The 18,967-nt window shown below is 39.5% G+C and overlaps 2 protein-coding genes and 1 pseudogene across 2 annotated transcripts; 1 reads left to right on the top strand and 2 right to left on the bottom strand.

Annotated features, from left to right (window-relative positions):
• The first annotated feature begins 1,249 nt into the window (after positions 1–1,249).
• On the top strand, positions 1,250–6,581 carry LOC107392019 (GTPase IMAP family member 8). Its single transcript, XM_070552805.1, has 4 exons — positions 1,250–1,405; positions 1,501–2,215; positions 4,836–4,939; positions 5,010–6,581. Exons 1-4 carry the CDS (start codon positions 1,384–1,386, stop codon positions 5,849–5,851), a joined length of 1,683 nt encoding a protein of 560 aa, XP_070408906.1. The 5' UTR covers positions 1,250–1,383; the 3' UTR covers positions 5,852–6,581.
• Positions 6,582–8,704: 2,123 nt separating this feature from the next.
• On the bottom strand, positions 8,705–13,356 carry LOC107392004 (GTPase IMAP family member 7). The gene is made up of 3 exons (XM_015969565.3): positions 13,217–13,356; positions 12,988–13,059; positions 8,705–9,834 (listed from the first exon to the last, which is right to left on the bottom strand). Exons 1-3 carry the CDS (start codon positions 13,224–13,226, stop codon positions 8,903–8,905), a joined length of 1,014 nt encoding a protein of 337 aa, XP_015825051.1. The 5' UTR covers positions 13,227–13,356; the 3' UTR covers positions 8,705–8,902.
• Positions 13,357–17,880: 4,524 nt separating this feature from the next.
• Positions 17,881–18,967, bottom strand: part of LOC139070488 (cyclic nucleotide-gated channel beta-1-like) — a 4,127-nt pseudogene continuing 3,040 nt past the window's right edge.

Raw genomic sequence — 18,967 nt, 5'->3', positions numbered from 1 at the left:
TATTGCTTTTCACTGGTAAAAATGTGTATTGGGGATAAATCTACCTACTTTTTTCTTTTCAAGCACTTTGTTTTGTTTTCTTGATTTTATTTGAATAATTTCCTGCCCTTTCTCTCTCTAACCTTCCTGCATGCTGCACGTTTTCTCCGTCTTCCAGAAAAACTGTTTCCTAGATTTCCTACTTTCTAACCAATCAGCCAAAGGGATCTACGGAACTCAAACAAAATAAATAAATAAATAAATAAATAAATAAGCTTCGCGCTGCGCTCCAGCAGCAATGAGTTGAAATCGCCGGGGCACAGATTATGAACTCAACTGAAAATTACGTGAATACCAGAGAATATGGGCTGATATAAATGATCGCAAACGAATAACTTTGTTTTGGTGGAGCGATTTTGTGAATATAACAGCGGTCGCGTGCAGGACGCAGCTGGATTATTTGAGCCATTACCGCTGCGTCCTCTCTGCTCATAGAATTCCCGCAAAGCTGAGTCCATAAATGACGTAATATATGTAGATACTGGATCTTTTTTCAGGCTTTCCGCAATTTGAAATTTTAGGAAACCAACATCTTGATTCTGGGTTTAAAAATGCGTTGTAATTACCGCGTTGCTTACAATTGTACCGAGTAAATATTACCATTTTCTTTCCCTGTAATGCCTTACATTACAACATTACAGCAAAAAGCAATGCATTACAGTAGTTAATTACTTTTGTACCACGTTACTCCCAACACTGGTGTCCAGACTGTCCACACACAGAGCAGTAGGGGCGGAGAAGAGGGAGGATCATACTCAGACAGACACACAGCAGAGCACATGCAGTGGAGGGAGACGAGAGGGAATGAGGAGGAGGAAAAAGGCGAGCGAGAGAGAGGAGAGTGCGACGAAGACGGTGAGAAAATGAGCGCCAGCAGTCGGAAAGTGGAGATTTCTAAAAAGTGTTCAGTTATTAAATCCATAGAAATGATACATATTTGATATATTGCTTTTTTTACATTAGTAAATTATTTTACATATAGTTTAGCATTATTTTGGTTATAAATGTACTCTACGCAACAGAAAATCTGAGGAGCCACTTGGGAGCCGAAAGAGCCGGCTCTTTTTGGTGAGCTGAGCCAAAAGAACCGGCTCTCTAAAAAGAGCCGTAATTCCCATCAATGCTTTCAGTTTAGTTTCATTTTCGCTGAAACTGCAATGGTAATCTGAAGAACGTTTTATTTGAGGGGTGGAGGAGAGGAGGGGCGATGGGAGTGTCATCTTTGGTAAAATCATAGCTAGAGAGGCATCGAGGTTGAGCAGAAAGAAGTTGAAGTCAGATCCAGTCAAACTCCTGTGGTTTAAATCTGTTTCCTGATCTTGTTTCTCTCCCCTGGATAACACGATGGACCGAACCCCAGCTGAAGGTTAGTACTTTTACCTTTGATGTTGCTGTAGAGTTTAGCTCGATTAACTAAAAGTCCAAGATATGAAAGAAACAAAAATGTGTTTTTGTCTGCAGTTTCCAGCTCTCTGGCAGTAAAGGATCTGAGGATTGTGCTGCTGGGGAAAACTGGATCAGGTAAGAGCGCAACAGGGAATACCATCCTGGGAAGGGCAGCTTTTGCTTCAGAATCATCTCCAACCTCTGTAACTAAAGACAGCACAAAAGAAACCGGACAAGTCAACAGAAGATCTGTGAGCGTCATCGATACTCCTGGAGTCTTCGACACGTCCATTACAGAGAATGAGCTGAAACGTGAAATAGAGAACTGCATCATGTTGTCTCTTCCTGGACCGCACGTCTTCCTGCTGGTCATCAGTCTGGCTGTGAGGTTCACCAAAGAAGAGAAAGATGCTGTTAAGTGGATCACAGACAACTTTGGTGAAGAAGCCTCCAAGTTCACCATTGTTGTTTTCACCAGAGGAGATGAGCTCAGGGGAAACATTGAGAGCTATTTGCACAAAAATGCTGATCTGATGAAGCTCACCAGTGACTGTAAAGCCGGTTATGTTGTGTTTGACAACAAATGCATGAGAAATCACCCTCAGGTGGCTGATCTGTTTGATAAAATTGACAAAACTGTGGAATTGAACGGAGGCCATTACACCAGCAGCATTTATGAAGAGGCCCAGAGAAGGTGTTGGTGGAGTCGGGCTGGGCAGATGGTTGCAGCAGCTGCACCTGCAGTTGCAGCAGGTGCAGCTGCTGCAGGTATAGCGATAATGAGGATGCTGTAATTCTAGCTTAACTATGATGGTGCATATAGGTGCAATGCTTGATTTGAGGAAACCTTTATTTTCCCACAAATGAAGTCTGTTTACAGTGTTCAATAAAAATGTTGGTGTATCACATTCTACTGGTGTTTCTTTTTGAATAAAACAAGAATAAAGTTATTTGCTATAAAAAGCCTCACAGGAAAAAAGATCTTTCCTGTGAACACACTTGGTGATTCCTGCTGCTAACCCTGGTCAGGATTACAGTCTGGAATGACTCCTTCCAGACTGTTGCACCCCGACTTTGGAATGATCTTCCTTTATCCTTATGTAGCATTGACAGTCTGGACACTTTTAAAAAACAGCGAAAGACCCTTTTATTTAAAGCTGCTTTTACCTAAATCTTTAATTTTCTTATTTTTAACTCAATTTTGTAACCTTTCATCTGTTTATGAAATTTAAAAATTGCATGACTTCATTTTTTCTGATATTCATATGTTTCTGTTTTGAGATCATTATGATTTTATGACTTTGTTTGATTTTGTTTTGATCTATGTTAAGCACTTTGTGATTCTATATCTGTAAGTGCTATATAAATAAAACATACTTATTTACTTACAAAGATCCATTTTTAAGGATGATGCATCTTCAGCTTTTCTATGGTTTTTGGTTCTCAGCCTTCCTTTTCTGCACCGTAACTCCTGTCTCCAAGTTTAGGTCCTCCACCACCTCCCTTACCCATGGTGTCCCACAAGGTTCTGTGCTGGGGCCTCTGCTCTTCCTCCTCTATCTGCTTCCTCTTCAGCACATCCTGAGCTCCTTCAAAGGAATCTCCTACCATCTTTATGCAGATGACATCCAACTGTACATCTCCTTTAAGCCCCATGAGATGTCTAAGCTGCAGCTGTTACACACCTGCTTAGACTCTATCAAAACCTGGATGGTGGGAGCTTTCTACAGCTGAATGACGATAAGTCTGAGATCCTCATCTGTGCCCCAGACAAGCTGGTTCCTAAAGTCAGAGACTCTCTTGGTCAACTTGCTTCTCACACCAAACCTTATGTCAGGAATCTTGGTGTGACCTTTGACCCAGCTCTCACCCTGGATTCTCATGTCAGTTCTCTTGTTGGCTCTTCCTTCTTCCATCTCAGGAACATTGCTAAGCTGAGTCCCATTCTGTCTCGCTCTGAACTTGAGACTGTTCTCCACACCTTCATCTCCTCACTCTTAGACTACTGTAACTCTCTTTTCACGTGTCTGAGCAGAACCTCCCTGAACCGTCTACAGGTGGTTCAGAACGCCTGTGCTCGGCTTCTGACCAAGTCCTCCAAACACACCCACATCACCCCGCTTCTCCTCCAGCTTCAATGGCTGCCAGTCAACTTCAGGGTTCATTTCAAGATCCTGGTTCTGGTCTATAGGGCCTTACATGGACAAACACCATCTTACATTGGTGATCTTCTTAGTCCCTACACCCCCAGCAGGTCCCTGAGGTCCAGTGATCAAAGCCTACTGGTTGTGCAATGCACCAGGCTAAAGACCAAAGGTGACGGATCATTTGCTGCTGTGGCACTCAGACTCTGGAACTCTCTCCCCCTGAGCCTGAGATCAGTGGACTCAATGGTCTCCTTTAAAAAGCAGCTGAAGACTCACTTGTTCAAGCTGGCTTTTGTATGACCTTCTTCACCACTCTCTTTATTCTGCTCTCCCCACCTATTCCACCTTCCTCAGGATCCACTGATTTCCCTCTTTCCTATTCACTCTCTCTCTTTCTTAACATTTTTTAATCACAATTGTCTATTTTTGCTCATTTTAAATATATTTTAAACATTTTCTAAATGCTTTTTTTTATATTTTTACATTTTTTGTTTTTGTGAAGCGCCTCGTGATTTTCATCTTGAGAGGCGCTATAGAAATGATACTTTCTTCTTCTTCTAACAACTCACAAATTGGTTTTGAACTCAAATCATGTTTTTCAGGTTTTATCTTTACAAAAAAGTTTTTAAATGGGCCGTTAAAACAGGCAGCAACAGCTCACCTTAAACCAAAGGATAATTCCATGTCACTGGTGTCTGAATGCATCCTTAAAAAATATATTTGTGTGGCAATCTCAATGAAATCTAACAGAAATGCAATACATCTGCGCTGAATAGGCCTAAGCGATTCATTCTAGTATGGACAATTTCAAACATCCCATCATTCTTTCTGGTACACAAACGAGTCTTTCTGCCTTTATAAAGAAAGCAGAAAGACTAGAAACACTGAGCCACAAAAGTTCCACTGAATGAATTAAACAACCATGATGAATATTTTGGTGAACTTACTTTTTCTTTCTCTGATCTTTTTAATTGTTTTAATTTGTAGGGAAAGAAAAGCTTTTTTTCTCCCCACCCTGCATGAGTCTCTTTAAAGGGTTGTTGTTTTTATTTAAAATATAAATAACATCATTGAGAAATGTTTTAAAACATATTTTGATAACTCATTTCAGTCACAAAACCCATAAAGAGCCACTAAATAAACCTTGAACCCTTCGAGCTGCTCTAAGTTTTGTTTCCAGTGAAGCTGCTGTGGTGACACGTGGATTTAAAGGAAACGTGAGATTTGCTAAAGAGGAGGGGCAGTGGGAGGGGAAACTTTGTGATACAGACGTGTGGAGTCTAGGCAGAAGGACGTTAGAGCCAGAAACAGTTTTGATCTGTTTTTCTCTCTGCTGTGTAAAATAATGAACAACGCTTCAGCTAAAGGTCGGTGTTTGTTACCTTTCATTGGATTTTAGCTGGATTTCTGTTTCATTAAATGCGCCTCTTCCAACAGATCTCTGCTCTCCTACAGTGAAGGATCTGAGGATTGTGCTGCTGGGGAAAACTGGATCGGGTAAGAGTGCAACAGGGAATACCATCCTGGGAAAGACAGCTTTTACTGCATCCATGTCTCCCACCTCTGAAACTAAAATTTGTGCAAAGGAAACTGGACACTTTGATGAAAGAACCGTGAGCATCATCGACACTCCTGGAGTTTTTGACACTGCCACTGAGGATGACGAGCTGAAACGTGAAATAGAGAACTGCATAATGTTGTCTCTTCCTGGACCACACGTCTTCCTGCTGGTCATCAGTCTGGCTGTGAGATTCACTAAAGAGGAGAAAGATGCTGTTAAGTGGATCACAGACAACTTTGGTGAGGATGCCTCCAAGTACACCATCGTCGTTTTCACCAGAGAAGACGAACTCAAGGAAAACATTGAAGACTATTTGAACAGAAGCGGGGATCTGAAGAAACTCACCAGTGACTGTAAAGCTGGGTATGTTGTGTTTGACAACACGTGCAGGAGGAATCGCACTCAGGTGGCTGATCTGTTTGACAAAATAGATGCAGCGGTGCAATCAAACGGGGGCCATTACATCAGCAGCATTTATGAAGCAGCCCAGAGGGAGTTGTGGTGGCGTGGAGTTGGGAACAAACTGAACTCGGCAGAAAATCTACTGCTAGGTGCGGCAGTGGGTACAGCAAGTATGGCTGCTCCTGCTGTAGGTGCTGCAGTCACGTTAGAGGAGGTTGTAGCTCTGTCTGTACGACCTATCGTGATGCTCGGTGGTGCAGTGCTGGCTAAAGGCATCAGATGGTGGACGACTCCGAAAACAAAAAACGACACCTAAACCAGCTAAAATGATCATTATGAAGTTATCCCTTTAACCTTCTCTTTCAGTTTTATTTGAGATGGTTACACACGTCGACAGTATTGGTGCCTTTAAGGCTGTACGTTCTGTGCAGCTTTTGACACTGTTGCTCACGGCACCTTAATTAACAGACTTCGTGACTCGGTGGGGATCTCTGGAACTGTTCTAGACTGGTTTAGATCGTACCTTTCCAAATAATGTCAGATTCTACCGATCTGTTTTGTGGGGTACCCCAAGGCTCTGTTTTGGGTCCACTCTTGTTTCTGCTGTACTTACACCCACTTGGACAGATAATTGATTCTTTTCATAATGTTTCTTATCACCTATATGCAGATGACATTCAGCTGTACTGCTCCTGTAAGGATTCTGAGTTCTATAAACTGTCTGAATTACTAGAGTGTCTATCAGCTATCACCAGCTGGCTAGAAGATAACTTACTCCAGTTAAACTCTGAAAAGACTGAATGTCTGATCATTGCCAATGAGAGCATGGTTGCCCTGATTAGTCTAAAACTTGGTCATTTATCCTCTGCCGTCATGACAAACTTAAGAAATTTGGGCGTTATTTTTGACCAATCAATGTCTCTTGAAGGTCACACAAAAACATTGGTCCGAAACTGTTTTCATCACTTGAGAATCATCTCCAAACTGCGAAGGTTGGTGTCGAAGCATGAACTTAAAATGGTTATCCATGCCACACTTGGCCACCTTCAGTTGGTCCAGAACTCTGCAGCGAGGCTCCTAACTGGAGCAAATAGAAGAGCTCACATCACTCCTATTCTAATGTCTCTGCACTGGTTACCCGTTAACTTTAGAGTTCATTTTAGATTCCTGATTATAACTTTCAATGCTCTACATGGTCAAGCTCCTCCCTATATTACTGAACTGTTAAAGCCTTATGCTCCAACCCGAGCCTTCAGGTCCACACAACAGAACCTTCTAGAAGTTCCAAAAACCAGATATAAAATCGAGGTGATCGCTCCTTCCGGACTGTTGCACCCCGACTTTGGAATGATTTTCCTTTATCCTCATGTTGCATTGCCACTCTGGACACTGTAATCTTTCATCTGTTTGTGAAATTTAAAAATTGTATGACTTTTTCTGATGTTCATCTATTTCTGTTTTGAGATCAGTATGATTTTATGACTTTGTTTTATTGTGTTTTGATCTATGTTAAGCACTTTGTGATTATATGTCTGTGATAAGTGCTATATAAATAAAATTTACTTATTTTACTTACATTCTTGTCAATTATTTGATAACATAAATCACATGTATAGAACAATGTTTTCCTTAGGTTTAATGTGTTGTTTGAAACTCTGCGGTTTGTCAATGAAAATCAAATGAAGAAACATCATTTTTGATTAAAATGCAAATACTTAAATGAAAGTATGAATTTTATCCAACGTTTTTATCCAGTTTTGTTGAATGGTGAAAAGAAACAGAATCAGAATTACAAATTTGGAATGCTTTTGGGTGATTTTGACCCAAACTGAGATGGCAGAGGTTGCTTCAGTCACAAATAAGTGACTGCAGTGCAGCTTTGTTTCACATTTCCTGTGAGTTTGTGATGTGAACAATACAGCACAGGAAACAACTCGTCATAGTTTAAATTAGAACACGAAAACCATTAGATAAGAAACAGTAAAGGAAACTATAAGTAGAATTAGTTTTAACATTATTTATTTTAACAGTAATTTCAAGTAACCACCAAGAAAATACTAAACATGTTTCATTAAAAAAACAAGGGTTTGAATCATAACTTAGATTATGAGTCACATCCAAAGTAATTTTTTATTTTTTGCCATTGACGTTGTGAGTAGAAAATGTAACTTTCGAATCAAACTGATTCAAATGACACAAAAAAACAAAGATCCAATTATTGGTTTAAAGGTGTGGATCACCTGCATTCCCTTCTGATAGAAAATTGACGGTGAAACTCTCGGATTGGAAAAGTCTGATCAACATCACACTGTCACCTCACATCAGGAAGGCTGTTGTTGGTTTAGCATCCAGGAAACATCAAAGAATGTCTCTGATTGAAAAAGCTAACCGTTAGCATGAGCTAATCCACCACACTGCAGAACTCCTTCAGGCTTGTGTTATTTGATGAAGTATCAATGTTGCAGATTCAGTAGTGGAGTTGTGTTGTTGTTAGCCAATCAGAGGTGACATGTCCAAACATCAGGAAAAATAACTCCAAATCCTGTTGTGTTCTTAGTGGCGTGTCCAGATCTGTTAAGATGGGGTGGCCAACGTGTGGTAGTTCTTTGTGGCTGGATGGTACGTGTGGTCATGCTTTTTATTTTTTTTATCCCAAGCCTTTTCAATTTCTATTTAAAGTGTATTTAAAGGGCATTCAGTGGGGTATCAGATTCCAAGGTTGGCGTGTGCTCTTCTTCTTCATGCTGATTCAGGCGCTTCTGGGCATGCATATCGCCTCTGTTTGGCCTACAGCAAAACAACTCTTCCGCTGCCTTTATTCACTTTTATAGGGTAATAATACAATGCTCATGTGTTATCTCAACAAATGACAAAAGCCAGAATGTGTTCCACCATCTTGTAATGTTGCTATTGCTAATGGTTAGCTTCTGTTAGCAACACACCCTCTGCTCTTTCCTGGCCGCTAAATCAACACAAACTTCTGCCATCCCAAGCTAAGGTGGGCGAGGCCATTATTGCTGATTTTCCCTGTGATGTAGGAGAGGCTGTTGTTATCTGACTTGTTTGGTTTCCTGTCAATTTTTTAATGCAGCTAACAAAGGCGATGGGGGTTGAAGAAAAATAATTGCAGGCATATCCAACATCAGAGTGACCAAAGAATTTTTTTAAGTACTTCATTTATCACGTATGCTTCATTTTGTTACTGTGGAGAAAATCCTTGATGATTATAAATATGTATTCACACCAAACAATAGTCACAAATGGTAGAAAACTATTTGCATATCATCAGCAGTGTGCATCTTTATGGATTTAGACCACTTTTAAAGGTAATTCCAAACTGGTGCACATGCCACTGCACCCACTTCTGTTAAACTATACCGTTGTGCTTAGATTTACATTTAATCCCTTTCCATATGACAATGGCAGCCAGGCCACATAAGACTCCAAGAAACAGAGCAGGAGCTCCCAAAGCCAGAGCCACCGTGGTGTTGGCCCCCACAGCTATAACCACCCCCGCCAACACCAGCACTACAGCAGCAGCCGACGCCACCCGGATATTCTTTCTTCTAACTTTTTTCTCCTTTTCTCTCTCTTTCTGCTGCTTCTCCCTCTCTGCATCCCACATTTTTCTCTCTTCTTCTTTCTTCTCTTCCTCCTCTTGTTTTTTTCGCTCCTCCTCCTCCCTCAGCTTTCTCTGGGCCTTCTCGTACATCTCGTTGGTGTAGTGCTTCCCTCCGTTGTCCTGAATCATTTCCTTGATCATGCTAACCAGCTCTGTGACCTGCACGCGGTCTTCTGCGTCGTTGTTGTTAAAGGCGTGGTACCTGCGTCCGAACGTGATTGAGAGTCTCCTCAGCTCCTTACACTCTTTCAGAGCATTGTCAGCTTTGCCTTGATCTTTACACGTGAACAGCATGATAGTGTACATGGAGGCGTCGTCTCCAAAGTTCTCCTGGATCCACTTAACGGCGTTCCTCTCCTCCTCAGTGAACCTGACTCCAAGCCGGATCACTAGAAGGAAGGCATGAGGTCCAGGAACGGACATTTTGACGCACTCCTCTATTCTGGATTTCAGATCCTCTTCGGTGATGCCTGTATCAAACAGCCCCGGAGTATCAATCACCTGGACAGGAACCCCATCCACCTCCCCACTCTGTGTCTCACAGTGTTTGGTTACAGACACGGGGCTCGGGTCTTCTTTGAAGGCTGCTTTCCCAAGGATGGTGTTTCCTGTTGCACTCTTCCCTGACCCAGTCTTTCCCACCAGGACGATCCTCAACCCTCCAGACAAATCCAGAGCTAAGGCAGACAACAAAAGAAAAACAAATCATTTACCAACGAAATGGAAATTGTCCCATTTGTTGGTTTACAGTTAGAAGTTCTTCAATTTTTAAGGAACTGTGAGTAATTTCCTTAGAAAACACAAACGTTTGTGGTACTATTCTATTCTGCATTCATTTTAGAAAGTAAATGTATATCATTTAAATTATAAAATAATTTTACTTCTACTTTGTTACAATTACACATCAGTGAGTCATGTTCACATAACTTTAAGGGGACAACGAATGCAGTTTATCAGCAATCTAAAACACTGCTTTGAATCTCTAAGAAGCATAAGAAATCTTCTGGCCTTCATCTGTCCCAGGAGCCCTGACACGGGCCATTCGAAACCCCTAAATCAGCCTTGCTGTGAAAAGAGCTGTTTAGCCCTCCCACTTGGCCAGAACATGAATGGGAAGCCTAAGTCTACTTCCGCATCATGGGTCCCCGGAAGAAAGAAAAAGTGAATGCACGTCAACGGGGCTAAAAACGCTGTTTTCTCATCTGCTTTGCCTTAGACCCTGGATCACACATATGTTGTACTGCAATTTAAATGAAAAGTAATGATGGGTGTTTCAACCACGCCAGTCACATACTTTGAGATTTTTTAGCTTGTAAAAGTTCGTAATTAGCATGACTACAAACTAGAAATCGGCACGTTGCATATGTGGCATCACCACATAATCTCCTCTCCCCTAGCATAGCTGCTACTTACCAAATTACCAGATTTATGGCGGTTCTTTCCTCCTGTGGGAAGTTTGCTGAACTTACAGCCATTTTCCCTCAGGTTTCTCCGTGTCTGTTTCGATGACGTCACTTTCGTAAAGCGCATTTGTAGTCCTGGACTTATTTTCACACAAAACCTAAAATATCGTTCCCCCCGTTCGAAAATAAGAACGTTCTTGGTATCAAAATGTGTCTTTAAAATTCATGGACATCATGTGTGAAATCCATGGCACAAAACAAGCTGAATTAGAAAATAACGTTTTTTGCCCCATTGACTTGCATTCATCTTTTTGTTCTTCTGGGCACCCATGATGCAGAAGTAGATGGGCGTGGCTTGGGATCCCTATATGCTAATGCTCTGCTTGCTGATTGGTTGGTTTAAACCAGAAGGCCTCAGACACTGGGGACTACAGCTTGAAGGAGGAAGGGCTCCACATTGTGATGTTTTAATAAGAGGTTTCTCAGAAAAGAAGTTTTTCTCTGGCATTTTTAAACTTTCTAATTTACATAAAAAGTAGGTTACACACAGCTTTGACTTTTGGGCATGCTACATTTGACTGCCCAAGCTGTCTTTATTCACAAAACAACAAGAAAATTATGGTTTAGATTTTTTGTCCCCTTTAAACTTTTAGTTATGAAAGTTGTAGCTTTAGATCTTTAGAGTGGCGGTGTGTATTTACCCTGATGATATGGGGTAGTACATACTTAAATCATTGCAAGCAAGCTGTATTTTCATGTTTGAGTGAGACCTTACCAACGGATCGCCATTAGGGTAAAAAATCCTTGAGAGCACAACCTCCAGCAAAATGACAATCACTTAAGTCTCCCTTTCATCACTTGCAGTGAAGATGTGAATATGTAAAACAAGAACATTTATGAATGGTGAAAGTTTTGTAACCGTTTTCTTACAAATCAATAAATGCAATGTGTCCCCACGGGCTGCCGTAGAAAGAAACATTGCATCTAATATAGCATGGTCCAGAGACTTAGACCTGCTCCCATCTGATTTTTATGGTTATGTATTACGAAGCCACCAATATTTTTCAACTACTGGGCATCATTTTATTCATTTTTAACAACATTTGGATGGATGTTTCTACAGATTAACGGTAAAAATTACTCATTGTGTCTTTATTATTTTCATTATTATTAAATATTTCAAACAAACAAAGAAAACATACATATTTTTTTAAAATACCACAAACAGAAAAAATACACATCATCATCATCCCATTTTTCCTTCTTCTCTGTTTGAAAGGAGTAGGCTGAAGTGGAAACTTACATGTCCCTACCCCTTTATACAATATTCATAAACACTGTTGTAATATATTAACTAAATTAAAGTTCTGAAAATTAATATATGCTGGAGTGCACAACAAGTGATTCAGAAATACAAATCAAATCACCAAGTTATCCATTGAAAATTAATATAAACTAAATAATTTTATTTTTAACATATCTGAACCATTTCCTAGTAATTTAGTTTAAACTGGTCATTGTTTATTAAATTGCTGTTTTTATGTTTACATATATTTTTACAATATGAGAAACTTAAAAAAAAGTGAAAAAATTAACTGCTAGTTAATGATTTAGGACCAACAACAGAATAGCATTATACAGGTAAACTTGAGGTATTATCTTATACAAGTGGCATAAATAAAAAACAATTTAATTGTCTTTCTTTTACATACCTATTATAGTTCGACGGGCTCCATCATTGGCGGTTTGTAAATCTCGTTTAAAAACCCACTTTCACGATTTGGCCGTGACTCGTTTTAGTGTTTTATTGTGTTCTTTAGTATTCCTCATTTTTCTATTTGCTTTTATTGATTGGTATTTTATCTTCTGTTTTTGTTGCTTTGATTGGTTGTGTTTTGGTCCAGCCTGTGAAGCACTTTGGGCAGCTCCCATGCTGCGTTTTAAATGTGCTGTATAAATAAACTATGGTCTGGTCTGGTATGTGGTATGGTATGGTATGGTAAAAGAAATTTGTATTGAATGCAATGTTCCTCAATGTGAAACATCCATAAAAGAACACACATAAAGGTCAGCAACAAACATATTCACGTATCAATTAAACAATTAGGTTTAATTAATTAAAAAATGTTATTAAAAAATGTTATTATAAAAATGTATAGCATTTTTAAAGGCACAAAGTGATAAAAAAAAGAATTTGTTTCTGATCTATGAGAAGGTAAAACAGACTTATTTAAAATTAGAAAAAAAAACTGTTCAAAACATTGATAGCATTTCAATATTAATATAAACACAACTCTTCAGAAAATCCTTTACAATGTGCATTATGTCCTCGGTCATGTAAAAGGTAACTAGAAACACCTTCATGTCTGAAGCAAAAAGAACCTCGTTTAATAACTGTTCAGAAATGTGATAAATCTAAGAGCTTACCATCAAAATTATACAGACCACACCCATCAGAGCGAGGGAGAGTTCTCGGCTTCTTCTCTCTCAGCTGGATTTCTGACCATAAAAAACAAAAATTCAAATTATAAACCCCTCTAACTAATATCAAAAGTGTTTATTTTTTAATTTATTTATTTCCAGAACCAGAGTTTAACATCATCCTGTTCAGTTTGACATGGGTTACAAAATAAATAAGGAAGAGTGTTCCTCTTACCTTCAGCCATCACTTTAAATCCACTTTTCTTGGTCCCAGGTGAATAAAACCCGTTCCAGTAAACCGAGTTCTGGGTTTACACTCGAAAAGTTGGCGAAACTTTTTCATTTAAGTGCTCTGGGAACTTGTGGAGGTCTTGATCTGTACCGGGAGCTTCCCATTTCCTTCTATTGTCTTCAGTTTGCATCTGGATTTGAATGCATACGGAGGCACGGCTGTCTGAATGTGCTGAGGAGAGAGATGTGTGACTGAAACGTTCATAAAAACGTGTTTCACAAACGTTAAAATATCCAATCTCTTTAATGTCGTAAGGTCGTGGCATTAAAATGGTTACATTAGATATTTTTAAAGGCAGGGACACGAGGGAGTAGTGCACCACGTCCTTCCATTGTTGTTGCCTCCTCCAATCCGATTGAAGCTATCGCTGAAAAATAAACCAATAAAAGGAAATTTTTCAAACAGAGAAGATCAGCCTTTTGTTTTTAGCAAAACCAGCAACTCCAAAAACCTTCATGGTGTTCTCTAGACGACCCCCAGCAGGAAGTAGTACACATCCCAGCCAGATGATGCGAGCTATTTCCTTTAAAAGCTGAAGCTAATGTGACCCTGGAGTTTCCCTTAAGTCTCTTATGAAGGTTAAAGGGAACGTGAGCGGCTCATCCAACCGTCTCCACACGACCAAACGAGCTCCTGAAGTCATTTTATAACTAAAAGAACAATCATGTTTCACATGACAGCAACACAAATGCATCAGCCCCTCAAAAAAATAACAGGAAAAAATGAGAAATTTAAATAAGAATCACAATCTTTAACCCATTTACAAATGTTCTCAAGCTGCAGATAAAACACTAATACAGCACCAATAAAAGAAGTGTATTTATGTAGCATCTTTCTCAGACACAAGTCACAAAGTGCTTCACAAACAAACATACAATAAACAACAAACAAAAAAATAAAACAGCATTACAATGAACTATCAATTTTCAATACAAGTGTGATTATGGAGAAACAACTATAAATGTTAGGAAGCTAGGGGTGGGGAGGGATTATGGAAAAGACAGCCAGAGCTAGGAGAGTGACGGTGTGTAACTTTTGCCCTCTGGTAGAGGATCTACAGGGTTCCACATTTCTTTATTACTGTTATTTTATTACAGAATTATTTGATACGCTACAGTCAGGGCCGGATTATCATTGCAGGGGGCCCTGGGCCTCTCCCAGCATTACTGTCACCCAGTTGCACTTTTTAGACATTTCATAACATTGTCAATATTAAAAATCACTTACTTATGTTGATACAAAAGCATCTACCTCCAGGTCAAAATAGCTTTGTAACCTAATCACAAACACTCATACCTGATGATTTGCTAGGTTGGACCGACTCCCGATCAAAGAAGAGATATTAAATGACAGTCAATATGGTTTTAGAACAAATCATTCAACATCCATGGCACTAATGGAATTAACAAAAGAAATATCGGAAGCCATTGACAAAAAAAACTCATCTCATAAGTATGTTTATTGATTTAAAAAAAGCATTCGATACAGTGAATCATAAAATTCTTATTAAAAAAACTTAGTAAATATGGCATCACAGGGATGGCCCTAAAATGGATAAGTTATCTAACTGAAAGGCAGCAGTATGTTCAAATAAACAACACAAAATCACATATAAATAAAATTACTTGTGGTGTACCACAAGGGTCGGTATTGGGCCCTAAACTATTTATCATTTATATAAATGACATTGTTGAGGTATCCAATATATTAAAATGCACCTTATTTGCAGATGACACAACTTTTTATTATTCAGGAGAGAATGTTGAGCAGATGATAGAAGTGATACAAACAGAGATGAAAAAAATTAAATTATAGTTTGATGGGAACAAACTATCATTAAACAGTGATAAATCATGTTTTATGATATTTAGTAATACACATTCAAATGATGAAATTCTATTAAATCTAGATTAGATTAATATTAAAAGAGTTAAAGAAGTCAAGTATCTGGGAGTCATCATTGATGAAAAAATGTCTTGGAAACTACATATAAACAGTGTCAAAACTAAAATATCTAAAACTATTGCACTGTTACATAGAGCAAAATGGTTACTTGATAATAATTCCCTATGTTTGTTATATAACTCACTGATCATACCGTACCTGAACTACTGCATTGAAATCTGGGGAACAACATATAAAACTTACACAAATTCCATTTACATCTTACAGAAAAAGCAATGAGAATAATCACAAGGAGCAACTACAGAGATCCGTCCAATCCATTATTTATAAAATTAAAAACACTAAAATTCTATTATCTGGTGGACTACAATATTTTAAAATGTATGTAGATTTCAAACAAAGGGTACACACCTGCAGGTTTAATCAAAAGATTTACAAAAAGACATAGCAAATATGATTTAAAAGGACACGACTTATTTAATATACCTAGACAGGATACTCATAAAGGAACATTGTGTGTCCATATACGAGATAAAATGTGGAATAAATTAAATACTGAAATCGAGAATGCAAAAACAATATTGACTTTCAAAAAAAAAGATAAAAAAATTCAATGATTAACTTATATAGATCTGTTACACTGTTGCAAGTCCGAGCAACCAGTCAAGGCTTAGAAACAGTGGTCAGAGACAAGGGTCACACAAGGGTCAAGAGGACAAGAGTTCAGGACTTGCTGGTGAGGACAGAACTAGGCAAAGGGTCAAAAGACATGCTGGCTTCTGTGGATCCACCCATGGACACACCCCTGGGCCCGCCCCTAACTCCACCTCTGGCGGGAAAAGAAGGACTGGCATGGAGTGAGAAAAAGTCCAACTGAACCCAGGAGCTCTCAGGAATGCTGAAAGAAGATCTACAATTTGCTACCAATATGAAGATTTATGACCTGTGCTCTCATTCCAGGAGTGCAGCATGTAACTTTTGTGCCCTCATGTGAATACTGCATGTAGTGAAATGATACTAAATGTCTTATGTAGAGCTAAAAAAGTGTATCTGGTAAATGACCCCTTGACCTAAACTGTCAGGAGAGAATGACTTGTGACTCTTGCATTGTTTAGAGCAGTCTCAGAAATGATATAAAAGGATGCAGCTCAGATCGAGCAGGGTTCTTCTTGGGGCTTGGTTCTTGGGGAGATTCTGAGAAGACAAGAGCTGGTGTAAACTGACTCTTATTTAATCATTTTGAACTAATTCCTCCGTGGGGGATAGTAGTTGTTTTTCACTTTACCCATTTTTGTATTTTGATTTTGTAATAAACCTTTTTTGAAAAAGAAACATAATCCTGATTCTTTCAGGTTTTCTCTAAAGCTTCACGTTTGGGGCCCTGGCCATAAATTGCACAGAGGTAAGCATGTCGAAGATCGGTCTCTGAATTATCAGGACTTACTTTACAGTTTATAACAGAATAATATAAAGAAACCTTAAGATAAGGGAAGTTTTAATTTCCCCCTCCTTGCGAGTAACGAGTTGTCTTAAGGGCGATAAAAGCAAAATATTCGAGGTTATTTTGGCTCTGATTGCAGGTTGAAAAAGTCTCTAATCAGCTGGAAGGTTGGATTAATAAATAAATTGATAAACTTATGATAGCCTGATCAACTAGCATAAATCATTTTATAGTTACCAACCTCCCACATAAGCTGTTAGAGGCGCAATTAATTCCGGGTAGCCCAAACAATTGCTGAGAGGCTTGGCTTGCCTCCAGACTTCTCTCTAGTATCTTAACCAAAAGGTAACGAGTTTAAAAGAAGTGTAGTACTCTGGGGCTGGCTATTCGTGCAAGTCATTTCACCTTTAAAATAAAAGACAAGATTCTAATTAGATAGTCCAAACCCGGATCTAGTACGATTATACTCGTCGATACACCCCCGAACCCTGATGGATGCACCGTCTCATAAGTTCTAACGGAACTGGGTTTTAAAGGAACCGGTAAATGGGACGGGCACGCGACAACACAAATGCGTGAGGGGAGGGGGGTTGGGGGGTGAAAAAAAGAGAAAGAAAAGGGGGGGAAGGGGGAACAGGTCTGTGTATGCATATGTGTATAAATGTAGGTATATATGTGTATAGTGTTGTGCTTCTTTCTATGTAACTTGTTTTCTCTCTTTTCTTTTGGTTCATAGGTTGGGGCTGTGTCGGCCAGCCAGTCCGGAAACTATATAGTTCAAATTTTTTTAAGAATCATATGATTGTTTCATTTGTATTAATGTTATTTTAGTTAAAAGGGGCAGATAACATACGTTTTTCTTCTTTCTGTCCCCTTTTTCATTTTGGCTTTTAGCAATTTAGTTTTGTATTTTTATTTTAATGTCAATAAATGAAAATGAAGTTGAGAAAAAAATATAACATTTTCCTGTTGTGCCTCACTCATGTATATCTTTCTTCCTCTGTCCTCTCTCTTTTGTCCTCGTTTTCTGTCTCTCTCTTCCTCACAGTGCTCCTGTCTTCTCTTCTGTCTGTACTAACAAAAATGTTTCCAATCTGTGGGACAGTGGGGGCAAGAGTCTGCTGTAAAAGAGGTCCCACTGTCAAAGTACAACAGAAAGTAATGCAAATTATTTAAAAGATTATACAGTAATTGAAAAGTTTGCAAAGAAGAAATATCTGCATGTTTTTTGTTTGTCTCCTGTCTCATTCCTCCTCTTGACTCCTGTTTCCTTCCTCCTCTTGTCTCCTGTCTCATTCCTCCTCTTGTCTCCTGTCTCCTTCCTCCTCTTGTCTCCTGTTTCCTTCCTCATCTGTCTTCTGTCTCATTCCTCCTCTTGTCTCCCGTCTCATTCCTCCTCTTGACTCCTGTTTCCTTCCTCCTCTTGTCTCATGTCTCCTTCCTCCTCTTGTCTCCTGCCTCCTTCCTCCTCTTGGCTCCTGCTTTCTTCCTCCTCTTGTCTCCTGTCTCCTTCCTCCTCTTGTCTCCTGTCTCCTTCCTCCTCTTGACTCCTGTTTCCATCCTCCTCTTGACTCCTGTTTCCCTCCTCCTCTTGTCTCCTGTCTCCTTCCTCCTCTTGTCTCCTGTCTCATTTGTCCTCTTGTCTCCTGTTTCCTTCCTCCTCTCTTCTCCTGTTTCCTTCCTCCTCTTGTCTCTTGTCTCCTTCCTCCTGTTGACTCCTGTCTCCTTACTCCTCTTTTTGTTTCCTCTTGTTGGTCTCCTCTCTTGCCTTCAGAAAAACTGCTTTCTGGCCTTTCTATTAGTAAATTCATTTACGATGTCATCAAAGTCCAGATTCCTGACAAGCTGAGATTCAATAGCCATCAGTGACAGTGCACTGAGGGGCTGTTGAGTTAGTGTTGTTCTCAGTTCATTTTTTATTCTTGCCATTTGTGAAAATGATCATTCCCCTTCACAATTTGTAACTGGTAGAGTTAGAAAAATCCGCAGGGCCACAAACACATTAGGGAAGATGGAGTGTAGACTATTTTTTAGCCCGAAAATGATCCTGGTACTGCTTATATTAAATTATCTATGTGGAATCTCTGGGGATTATTTTGAGCAGAGAGGCACAAAGCTCTGATCGTTGATGCGCTCCAGACAGATGCGTCCTGAGGACGGCCGCAGTAACATTATCAAAGTGTTGCCACCTCAAAAACAAATTTAACATGCAATCGTTCATGTTGGCTCATATTCTTTCATGCTTTCCGTCTTTATTTGTGTCTGATGCGTTTCGCTGCTGCGGAGCGGAGCGCATCACCTGTTTCGTCCTCCGGTGACTTCACCGCACTGGTGCAGCCGGCGCGCAG

This window comes from Nothobranchius furzeri, chromosome 6, assembly GCF_043380555.1.
Source record: "Nothobranchius furzeri strain GRZ-AD chromosome 6, NfurGRZ-RIMD1, whole genome shotgun sequence".
NCBI lineage: Eukaryota > Metazoa > Chordata > Actinopteri > Cyprinodontiformes > Nothobranchiidae > Nothobranchius > Nothobranchius furzeri.
The sequence above is the reverse complement of the archived record's forward strand: the minus strand, read 5'-3'. Positions and strand labels throughout refer to the sequence as shown.

What these genes read in the sequence shown, in the direction of transcription:
- LOC107392019 (XM_070552805.1), top strand. Translation starts at nt 1,384, where the DNA reads ATGGACCGAACCCCAGCTGAAG. An exon ending in GGACCGAACCCCAGCTGAAG is followed by an intron (nt 1,406 to 1,500) that starts GTTAGTACTTTT and finishes TTTTGTCTGCAG; the next exon opens with TTTCCAGCTCTCTGGCAGTA. An exon ending in GAACAACGCTTCAGCTAAAG is followed by an intron (nt 4,940 to 5,009) that starts GTCGGTGTTTGT and finishes CTCTTCCAACAG; the next exon opens with ATCTCTGCTCTCCTACAGTG.
- LOC107392004 (XM_015969565.3), bottom strand. An exon ending in TGGTCTGTATAATTTTGATG is followed by an intron (nt 9,835 to 12,987) that starts GTAAGCTCTTAG and finishes TGTCTGCCTTAG; the next exon opens with CTCTGGATTTGTCTGGAGGG.